This window comes from Taeniopygia guttata, chromosome 2 (assembly GCF_048771995.1).
Source record: "Taeniopygia guttata chromosome 2, bTaeGut7.mat, whole genome shotgun sequence".
Classification (NCBI taxonomy): Eukaryota; Metazoa; Chordata; class Aves; order Passeriformes; family Estrildidae; genus Taeniopygia; species Taeniopygia guttata.
In genome coordinates, this window is record NC_133026.1 from 83253561 (window position 1) to 83274716 (window position 21156).

The 21156-nt window shown below is 42.5% G+C and overlaps 1 protein-coding gene across 15 annotated transcripts in view; it reads right to left on the reverse strand.

Annotated features, from left to right (window-relative positions):
* The window catches only part of COBL (cordon-bleu WH2 repeat protein), a 164988-nt gene extending 148707 nt beyond the window's left edge, over positions 1–16281 (reverse strand). For 11 of the 15 annotated variants that reach the window (XM_030265750.4, XM_030265748.4, XM_030265752.4 and 8 more), the window contains exon 1: positions 9584–9892. In XM_030265750.4, the coding sequence (XP_030121610.4) occupies positions 9584–9627 (44 nt within the window). In that variant the 5' untranslated portion in view covers positions 9628–9892. The other 4 variants (XM_072924361.1, XM_072924366.1, XM_072924368.1 and 1 more) reach the window with 4 other exon arrangements.
* Positions 16282–21156: the final 4875 nt, after the last annotated feature.

A 21156-nucleotide genomic window follows, 5' to 3' on the forward strand; every position in this document is an offset into this window, starting at 1 on the left:
TAATAAGAAGAAACAATTCTTCACTAATGCATTTTATCTAGGAACAACAGACTTGATTAGAAGATAGCAATCATTGACTTGCTAGTGTAAGAGCTGGAATAAAAATATCTCCTGGTTTACAAAAGACCTGATGGAGCTGGAGAATGATTTCCTGCCACACTCTGGTTGCTCCCTATCATCCCTATTCAGTCTGGACTCAGGCAAGTCTGCTTCCATACACAGCCCAGTGTTGGACAATTTGCATCTTCCCTGGATAAATGAAGGGCTGGGGACTCACTAAGTGGACAGTCCCAGTTTGTCCGCCTCAGAACAAGCCACTACCCAGGAAATGAAGCTGCACAACAGACCTTAAGCCATAAAACAAGACAGAAAAAAGACCTCATGTCTCAGAAAGCACAAGATTATGCACATTTGGAAATGTAACATTATTTTAGCATGTGATGCTGCTCTGTGACATGATGGAGTGACTCTCCAACTCAGCAAAAAAACAGGTAATTAAAAGCAACAAAAATAAATAACTGCATTAATTACAACACCATCAGTTTAGCAATGTGATCTGACCTAATTGTATCTGTATTTAGTGAACTGGGAGAGTCAGTCTAAGGAGCACCTGAAGGTGTCACAGTATCAAGATTTTAATCACAGCAGAAGGCAAAGGCTGGCCTCCTTCCCGAGAAGAAAGCCCTATCCTAGCAGTAAGCGTTCCTCAGAACAACCACAAGCAACACGAACAGCCCCCTTAGAGCAGAGAAAGCTGTGTTGACACTGAAACGTGAGCTGTACCCCTGGGGAAACCAGCAGTAATTTATCTATTATCCATAAAAGAGCGGGCTTGATTCCAAAAGTACCATGAGAAGTTATTCAAAAGAAAAAGAAATAAAAAATAAAATAAAACTCAATACCACAAAAAGAAACAGAAGAAATCTGGATTTCTACCGAGATATTGCCCTCCTCAACACCCTGAACCACTGCTGAGACATTGAGAAATAAAGCACTGCCACGGGAGCAGATACTGAAGAAAAGCACAGAAAATGTTTTTTCTTCCCATTTGTCTGAAACTGTTTATTGATTTTGGAGACTCCCCTCCTGGCAAACTCAGACAAAAACAGGGGGGAAAATACACATTCTGTGCACAGTAGGAGCAGACGTGCCATGCTTGATGTATTTATCTAGGAGGTAATTTTGCTGCCTATGCAAGATAATGACCTCAAACATAAAAAGTGGAGAAAATAAAATCATCTAAGCACAAAAGCAAGAAAAAAAAATGAAATAATATGGGTTTTTTTTGTAAAGTAACTTGGAGTTTTATTTATCTTTTGTAACCTACTAATGCAGGGAAAAATTGTTATAAACAAAATAACTCTACACAACAAAAGATGAGTGTTTTAAAGGGTTTGAGAAGAATTTACCAGTTAATTTTCTCTTTTATCAGAAAACTGCTGTCACAGCATTCAACAAATCTCCAGGGTGAGCACTGAAAAATGCCCACTGTGGGATGCAGGGAGCTAGAAGGAAGAAATAAGCATTTAAAACAAGTCATCTAGATAACCTAAAACAGAACTTTTCTCTTGTGTCCCTGGAGATGTTGGCCTTGACTGAGATGATTCTGTAACTGATGGATTTACATATACTACAGCATGGGGACCGCCACACAATCTCAGAGGACAAACTCCTGCTCTAGCCACCATCACACCATCTCCTGGCATCACGTAACACAAATACAAAGGGAGAAATATTTTCCCTCTTCCCACCAAAAAAAAACCAACAAGGACCATGCCTTTTCAGAGAAAAGGGGACCAACAGACTAACAGGAATGACTGCCAGACTTTGGAGATAGCAACAACTGATCATCAGTGGTGCGCTTGTACTCAGGCCCTTGAATTTTTCTGTTCTTCAGTCTAACCAAGACACTGAAATATAACCAAAAAGCAGTAAAATAAACAGGTTTTATATCATCTTACTATGAATGGCAACAGGAATATTTATTGAAACAACATTTGAAAATTTAGAAGGCATCTCATCAACCATTGTTAAATCTCTGTTTGTGTGGTCTTCAAAAAAACCAATGCCATTAACCCCTGATTACTGAAAACCAACAGTTTTTGCTCCACTTCACAATAACTCCCCAGTAACAGTCAATGAGATCAGCATTCATTTATTTAAGTAGAGCCTAACACACAGGAAAGGAAAGTAGGCATGGCAAACAGAACCACACTCTTGGTGAAAACGTAAAGTAACGCTTATCTGATTAAGTACTTTTGGATTGGTGTTTGCTGTTGGAACCTTGCAGTATGGCTAAATTTAGAATACTGATAATATAAAATGTAATTTTCTTGCTCAAATTCCATGTCAGAAGGATGCTTTTGCATATTACTTGTTTGATTTTTTGAACAAAGGAAGTTTTCACTGTTAGCACCACAACACCAGTGCAGCTGAGGAAGACCATATTTTCTCTAACCTTTGAGTCACTAGTAAGAGCTTGCTACAGAAACACCAACTACAACACAATGGCTTTAGGAATACTGAGGCTCACATCTGTCTGGCTTCTCATGCAAAGAAGGATTTCAGGATGCAGGGTGGTCCTAGCAATTTGGTGTAGTAAAAGCTACTGCAAGTTTAATCCTCAGCCCTTCCTTTGTCAAGTAGATTCTTGAACATGGGTTTTCAGTAAGAGGCTTCCCTAATTACCTGGTTGATGATTACTTAGGTGAGGGTTTCTCCATCACACTTTACTGAGCTGTTCCACTTTGCATACAGCACAGCAACATTGAGAGAGAAAGAGGCGCAAGAGCTCACAGACCAGCTTTAGATACTTATGCACAGGTCAACCATATGTAATAAAAACAAGACAATAGAGAACACTGAACCAAAGCTGAAAATGCAGTCTGTCTACTGCACACCTGCAAGTACCTCAGGCCAGAGTGCACCTGTTCATTTCCACTTTTCCTACCAGCTTTAATGATACTCACCATGTCCAAAAAACAATGTACCCAGGTTGCATCATTTTTTGACTGCTAGAGAAAGCTTTGTAACTCACATTTCATCGCTGAAACTATAAAGAAGACTGACAACTCTCTTCCATACAACACATGCCAAGGAAGACACAAAACACAGCTTAACATACAAATATCATGTTACATTTACAGGAATAAGAAATTAATTTTATGGTCCCATAGACACTCTGAATCTAGAATCTATAGTATAAACAAAAGAACATAGAAAAACCACCTCAAATTCATTTTTTCCCCTTTCTCTGGTTATTACACCTCTTCTGCACAAATGCACAGCACCTGAGGCAAGCTTATTAGCTGAGGGATTAATAAAACTGAAAAGACATGGTTTCTGGTATGAGGGGACTAAAGTGGGTATGAGATGCTGTGCATCAGTGCCCTCAGAGCACAGCCGTGCCACACAGCTCTGTCAGTTACTCCTTAGCATGGGTCCAGTCCCTGCCTCATCGCTGACACTCTCATGCTCAAACAATCACAAAAATACACTATTCCCCGCATCAGTTATTTAATGATAAGCAGCCTGGCTCACTGGGCAACTAACAGCTCTGGAAACACTCTCTAAATTAAGAGGATTCATACCTTAAAAAGGGTTGTAATTTTCATGACCTGGAAATGCAACCATTTCTAAACGATCCTTAAATCATAATTTTAGCTGGAAACATGGATTTTAAGTCTTTTCCAGCTCCCAGTTTCTCATGCATATACTGGCTTAACCCACTATGGAAAAAAACTATTTCTAAAGGCCTGTCATTCTCTTAGAAGCAGCATTAGAGTGTGAATACTGTCAATTTTCATGGAAATCACAATGCCAGAGCAACACAAAAAGCTGCAGTATACAGAACACAGTCGTTGCCAGAAAATCAAGTGTTTGCTGATGCTAACAGAGTAGCTAAAGCCCAGACACAGGGGAACACTTGTTAAGGCACTGAATTGCAATTCAGGAGAAGTGAGGTACTTCCCTAACTCTGTCACAGGTCTCCTGGCTGCTTTTGGAGCTGATCACGTAAATGTGTTCACACTTCTGCCTATATAAATAATATGGAGTCTTCTACAAGTATTTCTTTACATTGAATGAATATTGTTAGGAAGTCTTTAGAAATGCTTGTGAGGTAATTCAAGTCTGTGACAACAGAAGTCTACATGAGGACAGATGATTAAGAATAAATACACATATTCAAGAGAACTCTCATTCCTTTGAAGGGAAAAAAAAATCTTTCGTTCTGGCCATAAGCATGCATTGGGATCTGCATTCCTTGACAAAAAGAAATATACCACTTCTCCAGCAAGATTAACTGCACACAGAGAAGCCATGTATTTATTGAACTGACTTAAATATAAATATTTAGGAAGTTGTTTTTCTTTAAGGGACAGCATCCTTTGAAAGTGTACCCATGAGAGCACTTGAACTGTCATTAATGCCCCTTTCTCCAGTGCAGACTCCTGAATTTGACTGTTACTGGTGTAGCCAGCCCAGACGGGGTGGTAAGTAAAATATGTCCTATCAAAATATTCCTGCAGAGCACTGTAATGATTCTGTGATGACTAGCAATTTGACCAAGATGCAAATTTACAGGAGCAAAACCTCCTGTAAAATTCATTTCCTGAAGAAAAATGAATATGAAATTACAAGGGAAAGAACATTAACAACAACTAAGACAGGTGACAGTAAGAAAGAGAAGGTTCAGTTTCATCTAACAGTGGCAGGAGCAGCATAAAATAGCAAGATGAAAAAATATAAAAGGTTCCATAGGAACAAAATAATGAGACACAGCTGGCAGATGGGGAAAATCAAAACAAATCCTGAATATTTTAGACAGTACAAAAATGAAAGAGATTTTATAAAACCTTCATTCTCTACTCTGGCAGATTCTGAAAGAAATGGAAAGGGGTGGGGGGGAAAGGAAAAATAAGATACAAGAAATAGGAATTTGGACTTCAGAAAGAACAGCTGTCAGGACTGGATTGTGTTGCATTTATCTTTCCATTTGACTTACTCTTACAATTAGTATCTTTAGCTTCGGCAATCCTGAGATTGCTGAAAATACAAATCTGTTACAGTATATTAGCTCAATGGTTACATTCATATGGAAGTGCCAAACACAGAAAAAATCACCCTGTTTCATTCTATGCAATAGCAAGCACAATTTTTCTGTCATTACTACCACAGTTTTATTTAATGTGATGTATCTCCACTGACACAGAAAGAAATACTTTGGGCCTGGACTGAGAGGAAGACAGGGTTAATGGTGACTGTGCTTCCAGGAAAATGCATCACAGGGAAGCTCCCTGTCTCAGGTGGACATATAAGTGCGTTGAAGCGAATTGACTGAATTCTGCAGGAGTGATACAGATACAAATAATGAACCACCATTTCAACACCAAAAGAACAAGTGTCTTTTTTTTTTTTTTTTTTTTTTTTTTTGCAACTGGTCAAGGCAGCAATCTTGAAAGTTGCTACCGTGCAGGGATAGAAGAAGGGGGAATGGCTTTAAGCTAAAAGCAAGTAGGTTTAAATGAGGTATTAGGAAGAAATTTTTTACCATGTGGTGAGACACTGGCATAGGTTGCCCAAAGAAGCTGTGCATATCCCATCCCTGTTAGTGCTCAAGGCCACACTGGATGGGACGTTGAGCAATCTGGTCTAATGGAAGGTGTCCCTGCCTATGGCAGGAGATTGGAATGAGATGATCTTTATGGTCCCTTTCAACCCAAACCACCCTGCAGTTTTACCACACTGCTATTCTACATTTCTGGTTGCAATCATTACCCTTTGCCATCCACCACTTTGCACATTACACAGAAATTTCATATAAATACAAAACATAGAAAACATATACAAATTGCTCAGCTTTCCAATTAAAAACTAATTACATGTTATTTATTTTTACCCTAAATTTGCAACACCTGGAGGTGAGCAAGAATATGATATAACTAGTGTTACACAGACTAAGAGATGTTCTGTGCAAAACCATGTTCTCCAGGCTTTCTTAGACAAGAAAATAAAACCATAAACACAATATTAATATTTTTTTAAAGCTGGTTGTGCAATTTCACAAAGTAGCCCACTTAGCTACGTGTAGTAGTTGTAAAATAGTAAGAAAAGGTTTCAACAAGCTGAGATGTGCAACTTGCTTTGCTCTGTAGCTGGGGGTTTGCTTTCCCCAGTTCTGCATGTAAACATTACTGATGCTTCACATCCACATCTGACTTCCAGGAACATTTTAATCCAGCAGGAAAGTCACACTGAAGTGGATGTGCTAAGATATGCCTGTATTCACTAGTACCATAAGGCCCTGTGAGATAGGGAAGGAAGTTGAAGCACGGAAAATAAAGATCCAACTTAAAGAAAGCACTCATACACCCAGCTTAATACAGAGGCTTTCCCCACATTTGCCAGACTCCAGAGGAAGATTTTCTGTGCTCAGACCTGTCAGGCATGAGGATAGATCCATAAACTTCTGGCTTCTGTGGGAGATGAAGATGCCTTTAGTGGCCAGGAAAGGTGCTCTGCTTTTTTGCAGGGTTTCTAACAGAGCAGAACAGAACTGATCCTTGAGCTTGCAGTGCCATTTATGACCAGTGTATGTCTGTTATGTCAAATTATGGCCAAGAACAAGAAACAAGAAACCACCTGAAACACCCAGAAAAGATTCTCTCTTCTCTCCCTAATGAAACAAGGCCAGATACTAACAGAAAGATACTAAAGAAGTGCATTTGTCTTTTAATGTCCATTGCATAATCACAGAGTAAATTGTCATTTCTACTGTTGCTACTGATTGTCTTAAATTCACTTTTGTAAACCAAAATAAATATTCATTAAATAAAGCATTATGAACTTGGTAAAGCTTCTGAAAAAGTTATGGCTAGCAATCAGTAATAATAAAATTATTGGTTCTGAAATCTGCAATTTTTTGAAACTGAATAACTGGAAAATCCCTGCAACACCAGTACAAATTGCAGTTTTTCCTTTGCCATTTAAAAGAAAACAAAAAAAAAACCACAAAACAAAAACCCAACAGTATCCTTCATTTAAATGTGCACCTCTTAAGGAACTGTACCGTGGAGCACACATAATCAATTTATCTGTGTAAGCACACAGTAGAGCTGCTCTACCCTGGACAAAATGATACATTAAATTTGTTCGCTGTTTAACAAGGGAGGGTCACAATGTTGCTGTTAATGATTCATAAAGACAAAACACCTCTGCCTAAATTTTTTAAAAATTTTGAAGCTACAGTAATTTTAACCTTCTTTTCATAACTGCAAGCTAAGCTAATCAATAAGCTGGAAACATGTATAGCATGTCTTCTGTCATGAAAGGAAGATATTTCTGTCACAACGGCATTAACAGCCAGAGGTCCTCAGCCGCACTCCACAGATGCAGTTCACGTCTGGATTCATATGGAAACCAAAAAGGACAAAGCTGTGCTCTTGCTGCACTTTCCTGACCCTAACAGATTTCATCAATGTGTGAGTAAAATCTGATTAGGGATCAAACATCCACCAGTGTCCATTATGGATGACAGCAACTGAGGGAATTATGAACCATTCAGTGAAGTCCTCTGCTAACAGCGCAGACACATCCAGGCTGGGAAGGTCTGACTTGGAAGAAAAGGCAACACAAAGTAATTCAAGGCTGAAATGAGCTCAGATAAAACAAGCAGTCACCTCTTGGTGCACATGACAGTGTTGCCATCAGCTTCCACATGAGCAGATTAGCACCCACACACTTTGTTATACAATATCACAAGTGCATCTGCACCCTACGGTTGGATTCATCTTCTTGAGCCATGTCAGGAGCAATATGACTGAAGTTAATACAGTTACCATGCCTTCTATTCATGCATGTGATTTCTGGGTCTGTGTGGCTGTGGACAAGTTTACACAGATGAAACTGGTTACAAAAGGATTCAGGAGTTTTATTCAGAAATGCCCACAGGCCCCAGTGGTCCTCTCTGAGATGCATCAATGACGTGCATTCCCATTGCAAATTAAATTTTTTTAATGAGTCTTTGGATACCTAGCAATCAAGACAAATTTTTAGCCAGCACTGCATCTGAATTACTCTTCAAAGCACACATGTAAATTGGCACTACAGATCTCCTCTTCATTAGGATTTTAGAAAGCAGCTATCAACTAAATACAGAGAGGGGGAAGCACCTTACATTTACCACTCTTCCTGGAAGATTAGCCTAAAAGGTCACGATCAAACAGGCTCAAGTTCATCTGGAATTAAGCATTTTATTTACAAAAAGAGCAGCAAACTATGTCATACTCTGCATGTCAAAGAAACATGGCACACACTGTTTCATTACCACGGTACTAGCAATGGCATCTTTTCTTCACTTGTTGCTCCCTATACGGCTTTCTGTGTTCCCTATTAAACACAAACTAAGGAAATGAAACTGAACAAAACTACTGTAGCCCACTAGCACGTACTTAGAGCTATTTCCTACTTTGTTGAAAATAAATTTATGATATAAACATTAGAACTAAAAATAAAAAAAGCTGCTGAAGCACTCACAGTCTCAGTCTGCGCAGACAGTGTGAAGTAGAGCAGTAAATTGCAGCGAGCGGACAGCACAGCTCTTAAAACTTCCCCAGCTTTTGCTCTGACAAAAGAGATCGCTTCGGACCTCATCGTGCTGCTGCTCTCGTCGTTTAATTAACGGGCTAACAAATTCCATTGCTGGCATATCTTCTGCTTGTCTGTTCTCTTGAAAAACCCCTAACCCTCCCGCGGTTTTCACTCGGGCTGACCGCTACTTAGCAATAGTGCTGCGAGAACGCCGTCTGTCACCCAAGGCAGGAGGTACTAGGAGTAGCCACCGCCGTCTCCCACCAACCTCGGACAATTTTGGTCACTTTTAATTCGCGGTTGGCAGTGCTCTTCCTTCCTCTGCCGCGGCCGTGCGGTAGGGCTGAGACCCACGTCTGGGACGGCTGAATAAACCTTTCAAAGGCTTTTGGCAGCTGAGCCCTAGAGCTGGGGCAGACGGGCGTATGGGTGAGAACCTCTGCGGCCGCGGGAGCTCCCCGGACCCTCCGCCGGAACGGTCTGCCCGGAGCCCCGCCGCAGCCCCGGCTCCCTCCCTGCCAGTGTCCCTTCCAGCCCCGGTGGCCCGGGTCGGGAGCTATAAGCAGCGGCTGCCCTTCGTCCCGCAGCGCCACCCCGAACCACCTCCTGAAGGGAACAAGTCCCGAACCGAACCGGCTCTCGGTCTCGCAGCCGGAGGGGCAGCGCCGGCAGCGTGCCGGGGCGCCCCTCCCGCAGGGCAAAGGCGAAACAGGCACGTTCTCCTGCTCCTGACCTTTTTGCACCCGATCTCACCGCCCTGCCGCCTCCTGCTCCCCGCCGTGCCCCTCCGTCCCAGGGCTGTGCTCCGAGCGGGCCGGACGCCGACACCTGCGCGCCGCTCCGAGCCCGGCGCCCGGAGGGAAGCGAGACAGGCGGGACGGAGGGAAGGCACCGCGGCCCGCCGGCCAGCACGGCCGCTGTCGCCGTCCAGAGCCGCTCCCGCCCGTGGAGAGGAGCGGCGGCCGGTCCGGCCCGGGTCCCGGCGGGAGCTTACCCGGTGGGGGGTTTGCTGGCCCCGGGGCGCACGAGGGTCTCCATGGCCGGGCCCCCTCGCCACTTCTCAGAGGACGGGCCGGTGCAAGCCGCGATCCCGGCAGCGGCGAAGGTCGGAGGCGGGGGTACCGAGAGGGAGGGAAGAGAGGAGAGTAGAGGAGTGAGAGCCGCCCTCGCCCCCACCTCCCCCGCTCCCCGCCCCGCTGCCAGGCGGCACTGCCCGGGCCGCCACCGCCCACGGCTGCCCAGCCCGGCCGCGGGCTGCTGGCGGGGATGCGCTGCCGGGGCGGCGCTGCCGGGGCGGCCTCTGCCCGCCTTACCCGGCCGGCAGGAAAGCCACGCCGCGCCGCGGGCCCTGACACCCGGGCTGCCCGGCCAGACCGCAGCAGGGCACGGCGGGGCGGGAGTCAGGCGCGAGCTGCCGGCGCGGCGGGGCTCGGCCGGCCGCTGCCCGGGCAGCGCGGGAGTGCGGGGGCGCTGCGAGCCGGTTTCCATGAGACTGCCCGGCACAAACGCCAACACGGCGGTCGCCCCCGCGGGCACTGCCAGGGCGGCCGCCCACGCCGCGCACGGCACGGCGTGGGAGAGGAACAGGGGTATGGGGTAACAGGCGGGGGAGAGGAGCGACAAACCCCCCGCCAGCGCCAGCTCCTAGGACCCTCCTCCGTCTCTTTTGCCACGAACTTGGCAAAACACAGAGCTTGTCAGGCGAGTGTGCCCGAGACTAAGTCCCGCCGGGAGCGGAGGCTTTTCATCAGCCTCACACCCTGCCCAGCCCTGGCTCTACCACCTAAGGCCTGTTTCTCGTCACTTCTATTCATACAGGGACATGTTTTTCTTCTCTCGTAGGCGGCACACACAACTTTTAAAATTAGCGTCATCTGTGGTCAGGCAGAGGGGCTGGAGGGCCGTGGCACGGCAAGGCAGGCTTCTCCCCAGCTTTTCCTCCTGCGGAACGAGCCCAGCATGGTAAAATCAGCCTCACTTCCCGTGCGGTGCAGTGCGCACAACGGCACAGTCTTCGTGGAAACATGGGTATTGCCTTAAAATCTGTGTGTGTTGTTTCGGGAATATCCCCCCTTACATTATTTTCCCAGAATATCGACTGCTACACCTGTGTGCAAAAGCAAAACCAGACTGGAGGCGGGGAAGTCTGGCTGGCACTACTTCTGTCTGTGTGTGTCCTCAGCCCAGCGTGCCCGGCGTTGGACAGCCTGGCTTCTCCAGGTAATTCAGGAGTTTCTCTGCTCCTCACCATTTGTGTCATCTTGCTTTCCTGGCCACGGTGGGAGGATGGCAGAGGCAGGTCAGACCAGCAGCCAACACCGGGACCGGGAGACTGGAGCAAGCAGGCTGAGTAAAGATCCTAAATGAGGATCCGAGCTTCTGCCTTACCTGGCATTTCACCTGGCTGCCTTGGTGATAGTCACACAGGTTCTGCTTAATGGTCACCTCTTTCCTCAAACCCTTCCATCCCTTCAGTCTTGAGCTCATATTTCTGCCTACTGTGTTCATCAGAAAGTGTCTTGCCCAGCTCAGTAACCACATGGAGTAGACGTAAGCAGTTTCTCTGCTTCCAAAAGTGAGACCTGCTTCCTCAGCTAGCAAGACTTGGCAAATACGGGTGCATGTGGCTGATGGCATTGCCATATGCAAGAAAACCCCATCCCAGGAAGATTGCAAATACTTCAAAACATTCAGATAATTTGCAAGTAACAGAGGAGTGAAAGACAAGTTCATCTTTTCTGGAAGACTGGAAGATCACTGTAAATGCCCACCTTTGCCTACCAAGGCTTTTGCATTATGATCAAAATACCGGTTTCTATGTATTTACCCCAGTGTATAACATAACGCTTCGTGTGCTGTAGTCATCCTTAACTTTATCTTCTCTCACTTTGACAACCTCAAGTCTCCCCCTAATTTCTATTTCCTCAGCAGACATCTAAGAATGCTGGCTTCCATGCCCTTCTCTCCAAGCCCACACGTGCAGGTACCTGTGGGAGGCAGCTGCCTGTCCTAGCGGTATGTAAAGAAACAAAACCACAAATTTGCAGAAGCAAAACATTGATCTCTAATTTCCCTGTTGCCATGGGTAGAAGTTGACTGAGTCACCACAGTTCAGTAATTACCCTGGTCATCTGAGACACATGCTGCAGTAATGAGCCACATGCATGATCTTAATTTGCACCTTTATGAAAATAAATAGGCTAGGCTACATAATTTATTTTGCATGTGGATTGGTTAAGCCACTGCATGCTGTCAGTTTCCATAGCTCCAGGAATGAATGGTCATCTATTAAATCACGGGAGCTTGATTTCACAGCTCTGTTCATCATCTGTTCAGTCATTTTTCATCTCCTTTTTTTATTCCTAAATCTTAATGTACTCTTCCCTATTCTAGAACAGTTGCTAAAGCTGCACAGGCACAAAAACCTCTGCAAGAACACCCAGATGTTTCCCCATTTTCTTCATTAGCAAACTACACCAAAAGGACTTCCTTTGACTCAGCTGTAACTTCTAACCTTATATAACTGAGCAGAGGTGTAAAGTACAAAACACTCAGACTAGTACTTGCTTTTTATGTTCCCTTCTTTTTGTACAACATATCAAAAGAGTGAAAGCCTATTAATTACCAAACTCATGATCTTGTGTCTCCAGAGCACCAGTGGGGCCAAGTGTCCATGTCCCCCATTCTTTAGTCACATATATCTGATGGAAAAGCTGAGTGAAATGTGAGGAGTACACTGTGTGATGCAACATGGGAATCTGTTTTTCTCTAGACTGCTTGGCACTGAGTGTCCCTCTTAAAAAGGGCAAAGGGGCTATTTCTAGTGTGCATTGTAATCCCCACAATCGGGGTGCTGTGCTGCTTTGTTTAGGCAAAGGGCATTAGTTTGGAGAGGGGCTGTATGAATATTTGCCAATGTCATAAAATTGTGACATTGGCATGTTCAGCGCTCCCAGTTTGTTTAACCCTTTCCTGTTTGTAGAGCTTCATCTCTGTTTCAATGGGCCTCCTCAATATATTTCCTTAGCAAATCAATTACCTTGGATGATAAAATCCTTGTAATAAAATAGTTTAGGCCTTTACAAATGAAAAATAAAAATCAATTATTCACCAGTGCAATTTCACATTTATGCCTTTTTAGAGTTTTCAAAATCTTATTCATATTTTTCTCTGCCTTTGCTGCTAGTAGTATTACTGAATCAGCCCTTTAAGGCTACATTTTTCTTCTACTAAAACTTGCCTGCAATATTTCAGGAATTTGAGTTTGTAGTATAAACGTAACTGAACATGTAAGGAATCTAGTAAGACAAGTCTAATACCAAAGAATTTGTTTATATAGCAAAAAGAGCTTAAAATTAGATCAGCATTAGCTAGTATGCACCAGTTAACCAATCTTTTCTCTAGCCCAAAACATAATATTTTTTTATGATTCAGCTGTTTGAGGACCATCACAGAATTGGAAACCAGGTTTGAGCCTAAAACCAAAGCAAAAATAACAACCCTAAATTTATAGCAGGAAGAAATTGTGAATAGAAGTTAGTTATTGTGGTTAGGTTCAGTTAATAGCAAACTTTTTAAACCACATAAGTCCTTTTCCCATTTGAAACAATCTAGAAGTTGCAATTTAAGCATTAGTCCCTGTAAGAGAGTTGACTTACCGTACAATTGTAAAATTCCTGGCTATTTAATTATAGCAATTGGAGTTGTGTAGCCTCAAGCTCACAAACCTCCTTTATTTTGCTATCCATAGTGAAAAGGAAAAAAAGAAACAAGAATTTAGATTTTCAGGGCTTGCTAGGCCTTTTCCTTAAGTCCAAGAGCATCCATTCTTCAAAAACCCATGGAGATGAGAGGATGCATGATGCAGTCCTGGCTCAGCACCAACAATCACAGGGCAGAATGAGCACCATCATGCCATGTAAAAATAATCTGGAAAGGAAGGGTCCTTTTGTCTAAGAGAGTATTTCAGAACACATTTGCAGGGTGGGAACGTGATGTATATTAAAAGAGATGGGGAAATGGTTTAAACCTATGATACGAATCGAGCAAGTGAAATTTCTGTGAACAATTAAAGGACATTAAAAGCCACCAGGACACAGGAGACAACCACATAACCTGGACTGAAGCTGATCGCTATAATACACTGATGCAGTCTTGAGTGTAAGAACCATAGAACTTTGGGGATTTTGTTTTTAAGATCTGGTATTGATTTCATGCTCATTCTTCCATGTATTCTTTTTCCCCCCCAACATTTGTTTTCCCTACCATTTTGTTCTATATGCTTTGGGCAAGTAGCCTTCAATTTCCTCTCTTCTCTACTATTCCTTTTATATGAACTTTTTTTCAAGATTTGAAACCCAAGGCCTAGTCTACAAATGAGAATACATTAATGAAAGTATATTTATTGGGACGGATGCAGTGGGCCAAATGTTCTTGGGCCCAGCTGGGGTGAGAACCTTCCTAGGCAACATGATAATACAAGATGCTTCCAAAAATTAATAGTTGCATGACCCATACTCATGTGTACAATGAGAACATACTTCTTCAAACAGTGTCAGAGAAGGCAATGATACTATCCAGAGAAAATAAAAAAAAAAAAATTTCAACACCATGTTATATTGTATAATTGAAAAAAGCCTTTGGGAAATCTTGGCTACCTAATAAAACAAATTTGAATCAAAACACCAGCTAATTTATGTAAAATTATCTTCATTGTACTGAGCTGAGTAATCCTGCTTAGCCTGCTGGTCAGAGTGACCCACCTACAGCCATTCCTCTCTGGGAGGTTTTTTGCTCTTTATTTGCCATGCCAAAGAGAGTCTGAAGTTGTGAAAGTAGCATTTCAGAGATGCGACTCACTGTCTCACAGATGCTCGTGCCACTAAAATTCACTTCATCTTCTCCTCTTCCTGTAATGCAAGTAATTTGCACTCTTAGAATTACCCTCTTTCAGAATTTTTGTGAAATAGAAGTAAAGTCCTTGGGCTACCCAGCCCAGCAGAACTATCAGAAAGGCCTCCTGCATAAATAACTGATCTGAAACAGTTCATTTAGAAGTGGTGTGAAATTGTAGCACTTCATTTGACTGATGCTTTTCCAGTTAGTGGGGTACAGAGAGGCCAAGCTTTTGTGGAGTTGGGCAGGATTAAGAAGACTGTAGACTCTGTGCATGGTCTAGTGACACAATAAAACAGAAAACTCCTCTGTGTAAGCTGTGGATATGGCACACTCCCAGTGTTTCCTGTGCAGCACACTGCATGCACAACATCATGTGTTCTCCACTGCAAGCAGCCTGCACCCCTCCCAAGCATCACACCCAGCTCTCCAGCCAGCAGCATGGTTAGAGCTGGGAGTGATGGCAGTGAGGAGCACCTGCTGCATTTGAAACCCCAGCTGTCAGCTACTAACTCCTAGTGTCATTCTTGGAGTAAATAAATCCCAAATGCCCTTAGAAGACAATTCTCATGAGCCATGTTTGTAGTGAATACTCAGTACCAGGGTTTCTAGTTCAAGAAGGCCATTACCATTTTGATATTAAAAAAATATAGTCGTGCTATAATCAGAAGAATGATATACACTCACAGTCCTCTACATAAATATTTAACACTGTAAAGCTTTATTAACATTGTCCACAACTGCCTTTTAGCTCACAGGCTGGGTTAAACTTCTACAACATTGAATTTTCTTTTTTTTTTTTTTGATAGAAAATAATTCACTGAAATTTAGAAATTTTCCAAGGTTAGGAGGTAGTGTTATCTCAAAGTTTCATTTTCAAGTTTCAGAATGGATAAATTACAACATAAATTTTATAGAATTTCATAGTTACATACATAATTCTCATTTTGCACCTTCATCCTTTGATGCACCTTTCAGTTAATCCTGATTGATAGCAACATACATGAAAAAAGGTTTAGTTTCTGTGTTTAAGTCACAACTAATGCACTAAGATAAAGACAAATACATTTGTACTTATGCAAAGATGAAAAAGTAGCAGCCTTGGTGCTACTGCTGTTTCTATTGAGTTACCTAATTTGTGGCTGTCTTAGTTCAACAATTCAAAGCACACAAAGATTTAAAAAGAAAGCTCACCAATATTATATCATCACATTCCTTAATTCTTTAGGAAAAAAGGCCTTTGTTATATCATATAATCTCTACAATTCTCCATGAATTGAACAGAACTTGAATAGCTGCATCCTGTTAATTTACTACATGCACTCCCAAAGGCCTACCTTTTACTCATTCCTACCCCAAATACCTGCTGAAATCACTAAATTGAATTAATATGAGACTCATATCTCTGAAAGAATGATGCACCTTAACAGATGCTATCGTCAGGAATGCATCCGAAGAAGGCAGATGAACTCTGACATGTATAAAACCTTATTCAGACTCAGGTTACAAGCACAAGGGAGCAAATGACAAAATAGCTTACCTCCTTACCTTGAGGAATTCACTCTGTGCTTATTTAGATTGACATCATGTACAATACAACTTTTCTAGTCACCATCATGTCATGATATGATCAGTTGTGCAAAGGGTGATTTTCCATCACCTGACCCTCTGAGGCCAACAAAGGCTTCTAAATTTTACCATTGCAGATTCAATAATTTTTCACCTTATACTAATAAATGACAAAACAACAATACTTTTCTTTTTGCTAGCATACCTTGAGACCAATCCTGATGCTTATGTCTTTTTCCAGAAGATTTGTGTTAGCTAGGTATGGCTAAAGAAGAGGAAGGGATGTCTCCCAAAGATGTCTGGTGGTACCAATCCAGGAGATCTTGGTCTGAGATGAAGTAAAGAGTTGTTCCACCACGGTATCACTGAACTGATGTCATTATGCAGTGACAAGACAGGGTAGAGCTTCTCTTTTTATGAAGGACTGCAGTCACCTTCCTCACCCTGCTCCTGTGAGCAATACGCAGAATTAGAAACCAGAAAAACTGTCCTTGAATTATCAAGGAAGGGACTGGAGAGTCAAAGAGGGGTGGAGGAAGTATGGATTATCTGGACAACATCACTGCAATGATCCAAAGATGACTGATATTGAGAGGTTTTCTAGTGATTCCAACTGCATTTACCAAATCTTTCATATCACTTGCAAACACAGGCAGTAATGACTGTCTGTTCTACAGAACTTCTCTCATTTGTGTCCCCTTTTCTTTTGAATGGGAAGTTAATCATGTTGTAATTCTACTTCTGGCCAGTTGTACTGATGCTTTGTGAATCTTTCCAAGAGTCTGCTGTTTACTGTCCGCTAAAAGACAACATGAAGATAAAAAGTCTGCCACATTCTTTAAACACCCTTTAAACACCCTATACCTGACATGGTGTAGTTGATGAACTTTTGGAACCTTTTTATTTCTCTGTCTTCTCTTGGCTTGGCAGCTCTCCTTATGCTGCAGTTTCAGTCTAGGGGTGTGGTATAAATTACTACATCATTAAAATGAATCGACACTCCTTTTTTTCAGGTGAGTCATCTGCAGGTATCCAGAAAATGTACGGCATGAGAATTACCTTGAGTTCAAGGCATTGAGAATACAAAAGCTCATTAGATGTCTTTAGGAAAAATAAATATGGAACACCTCTAACTTAAAAATCGAGAGAATACTTTCTTGATGTTAACAGTTGCAAATTAGGAAAATTTCAAGATTTCCTGTGAATTTGCTACTCAGGTTTGTGCACTACTGTGTGACTTCAGGAACCGCCCAGAAAACAAACTGTGATGACAAGATCTGTGCTTGGTTCCTTCTCTGCTCCCATGGCAAGAACTCTGCTGGCAGCAGCTGGCGTCTGGATAGCACTTGCTTTCTGCCCAGCCTGTTGGCACAGTTTACCTTTCAAGCAGAGTGGGTGGCAAGCCAGAGCCCCACCTTTTCTCCACCTTCTACTCTCTCAGCAGAGGTGGATGACAAGGGAGGAAAACAATAATCCCGCAGAGAGTCACATTTTCTCTATCGCAGAAAGACCTTAGTGGCCATGAAGGGTCTAGGATAAAGACCACAAACTCTTCAGTAAATAGGCACGGGTCCATAGATATTTGAAGGAATAGATTGATTTTATACTTGTTCATAATCTGATGCAATATCAAAGGAACACACAGATTTACTGCAATTTTTTCTTTTACTAGAAGGTGACAAATGAAGGTTTAAATGCTCTTAAAATGCATTAGACTAGCACCTGTGATAACTATGGAGGTGCTTTCACAGCACTAGCCTGTGTTTTAAGTCTGTCACAAAAGCCACATTAACTTTCTTGCTCAATAGTGAACCAAAATGCGCATGGAAATATTTAGAAACTTTCACTGATAATGCATTTTGAAACCTGTGTTCAGCTTACGTGGGGAAACTAAAAGTCAGAAAGTGACTGACTTAATTGTCCATATATACTTTGCATTTGATGTGACAAATCACCCCAGTGGTTCATAGAATCACAGAATATACTGAATTGGAAGGGACCCACAATGACCATCAAGTCAAACTCCTGGCTCTGGACATGCAGAATCACATCACGTGTCTGAGAACATTGTCCAAATAGTTCCTGAACTTGAAGGAAGTGTCTGCTTGAGTTGGACCATGTGTGCACACAAGACTAACCAGCTGGGAGTCTTGCGGCAACCTCTGCAGCCTAAATCATTGTTTACATGAAGGTTTCTCAGGGTGCTTGGTGTGAGCTGCTCCTGCTTGTTCTTGTCCTTACATGTAAACAAGAAATCCTTGTGTCCTACTCCAGTGTGGGAACAGGATTGGGTCCCACCTGCAGACACTTGGGCCTGCCATGGACAGAAGCTTCCATGCCCTCCCCCACACAGCCTCGTCTCATGGCTACTGAAACCACCTCTGTCAGGTTGCCCAGTCCCGGCTGAACTATTACCAAGCTCACGGCACATTTTAAACAACAGGTGCAGCTCCCCTGCACAGTCACCCTGTGCTGGTATAGCCTTCCCCTTCACAGAGATTTCCATAAGAGAATATTTATGCAGCTTGTGGGGTGGGATTTTTAACCCTTTGGAAAAGAGTAGTGTGGGCAAGAGTGACCCTGAAAATCAACAGTACTTTGCTACCATGTTTTCAGTTTTAAGGTGATTCCCTACACAATTACAAAATATGGTTCATTTATACATTATAATTGCATTTCCAAACTGTTGTCTAATACAGACCTTGATAATTACATTTGTTACCCTACTGGATTGGGTAGCATCCATCATCCTGATGGATGAGCATTAAGAATGGCTTAACCTGGAATCTTCAGATGGATGCAACATAGACCGTAAAATACATAATTTATCCACAGATATATGATTGTATGATTCTAGAAATCTTTTTGCTTTGTGGTAGGGTTTTATGTTTTGGGGTTTTATTTCTGCATACTGACTTACTTGGAGGCTCCAGATGCCTATGGCTTCCTCTGAGACCCCACCTGAAGAACAGCATCCAACTCCAGGGCCCTCACCAGAAGAAAGCCATGGAACTGTTGGGATGGGTCCAGGGGAGAGCCACAAAAAAATCATCAGAGGTCTGCAACACCTCCCTTAGGAAGAATGGCTGAGAAAATTTGTGTTGTTCAGCCTGGAGAAGTGACAGTTCCTGCAGTCTTTCAATACTTAAAAAGGGCGTAGAAGAAATATGTGAACAGACTTTTTGCCAGGCAATGTAGTGATAAAAGAAAAGGGTAACAGTTTTGACTACAGATGAGTAGATTTAGATCAGATGCAAGGAAGAAATTCTTTACAATGAGAGTGGTGAGAGGCTGGACCAGGTTGCCCAGAGAAACAGTGGATGCTTCATCACTGGGAATGTTCAAGGTTAGATTGGATGGAGGGGAAGAGTAACCTGGTTAAGTTAAAGATGTCCTTGCCAATGCTGTGGGGGTTGGACTATGGATGACCTTTAAAGGCCCTTGCCAACCCAAACTACTCTTTGGTTCTTGAGTGCCCAAATGAGGATTCAAGGATCTGTGTTAGTGGACTCAAGTGAGAGTATAGGATTCATCACTGGCAAGTTAAGGATATTTGAGGTTAATTGAGAATGAAACTCCAGGATTTAGAACCCTGCATGGAGTGTTTTTTGAAGGGAAACAGAATCCAGCATCTAAGCCAACAAAACAGGCAGGAACTAATTTCTAGTTTAATTTTTACTGTAGAAGCTCCAAATTAAATCAGTGGTTCCACAGTGGTCCAACAGTATGATCAGGAAACCTGCTGTGGAAAGCTTGGGGAAGTAAATTTTAATGAGCATGATTTCTTCAACAGTTTTGTGACAGCCTGTTACAAGACAATGACCAATAAAAGTCTTAATAACATTTAAGTTATTGGATTAAAACTTGGAAAAGACTAATGATTAAGAAAGGGGAGAAAGCAATCAGCAGGAAAACAAATACAAAACAAACCAACAAAAATTCCCCAAGGTTTTATTGCAAAATTAGGCTTTTAAATGTTTGTATCCAGCACCTTTCCATTGGGAGGCCTCTGTCACTGCTCCCTGAGGACTTGAGGCTGATAGTCCCAATATGCATCTCTGGGAGGAGGGGTCAACTCCTTTCCTAAGATGGCAAAATAGGGTATTACTACCTCCTGGAAAAGAGAACAGTATGGCTTTATTTTAATCATGATATCTGCTTTTGTAATCCCTCTATGCTCTAAGGAAAGCCAAACACTTTTACTTTTTTCTTAAAATGGGAATGAAATGTGTGGGCATGAAGGGGGTGCTCTTAGGAGGCGGATGATGAAATATCCTGCTAACATCATCATAAAAGCAAAGCTGCTGCAGGAACCTGAAAGGACACCCTGGGTAGATTTGTTATCAGAGCTTCCAGTTTTGATGAGAGAGACGTACAAAAATAAGACAAAGGATTTTGAGTTTCTGATCTCATGGCTGCTCTGAAGAGCTGAAGAGATCAGGTTGAACCCACCATCAGTGGGACAATGATTTCAGCCACTTGTGAAAGACTTGTATTTTTGTCTCTTGTATTCCCAGATATTCTAGGTCAAAAAAAAAAAAAAAAAAAAAAAAAAAAAAAAAAAGAAAGGAAAGACACTTAGGCAGCAGAGTGATCTTTAACTCAGTCCCTTTGAGTCTAAAACCTGATGACTTGTCCCAAAAATTTAAGAACAACCTTCCCCCTAGACACCTCTGGATGCCTCCAGAAGGTACTCCTTTTCCCTCCAGAGGGGTGAGAGGGAGGTAAACAGAACACTCAATAGACTTGCCCTAAACATTACTTTTGTACATTGTGTTACTACTCTTGAGAGGTATTGCTAAGAAACGGAATTTAAAAACTGGGGAAAAGTTTGCAGCTTTAACAATGATATTTATAGTCTTCAAATTTATTTGAAGCTTTGTGAAATGCATCTGGGCAAAAGGCTGTCCCAGCCGAAGGCAACAGCTAATATTGTGCTTTGAGTGGAAGGTTAGTGGTCAGGCTTAGACAGTTGGGCAGGGGGTCCACAAGATTTTGTGCTGCAGACTGTATATGCATATGAGGGAGAAAAAAACCACATTTCCCTGCCTCCTTGAAGATCCATGTCCAGCTCCTCATTTGGTTCAGTTCAGCCATCTATCT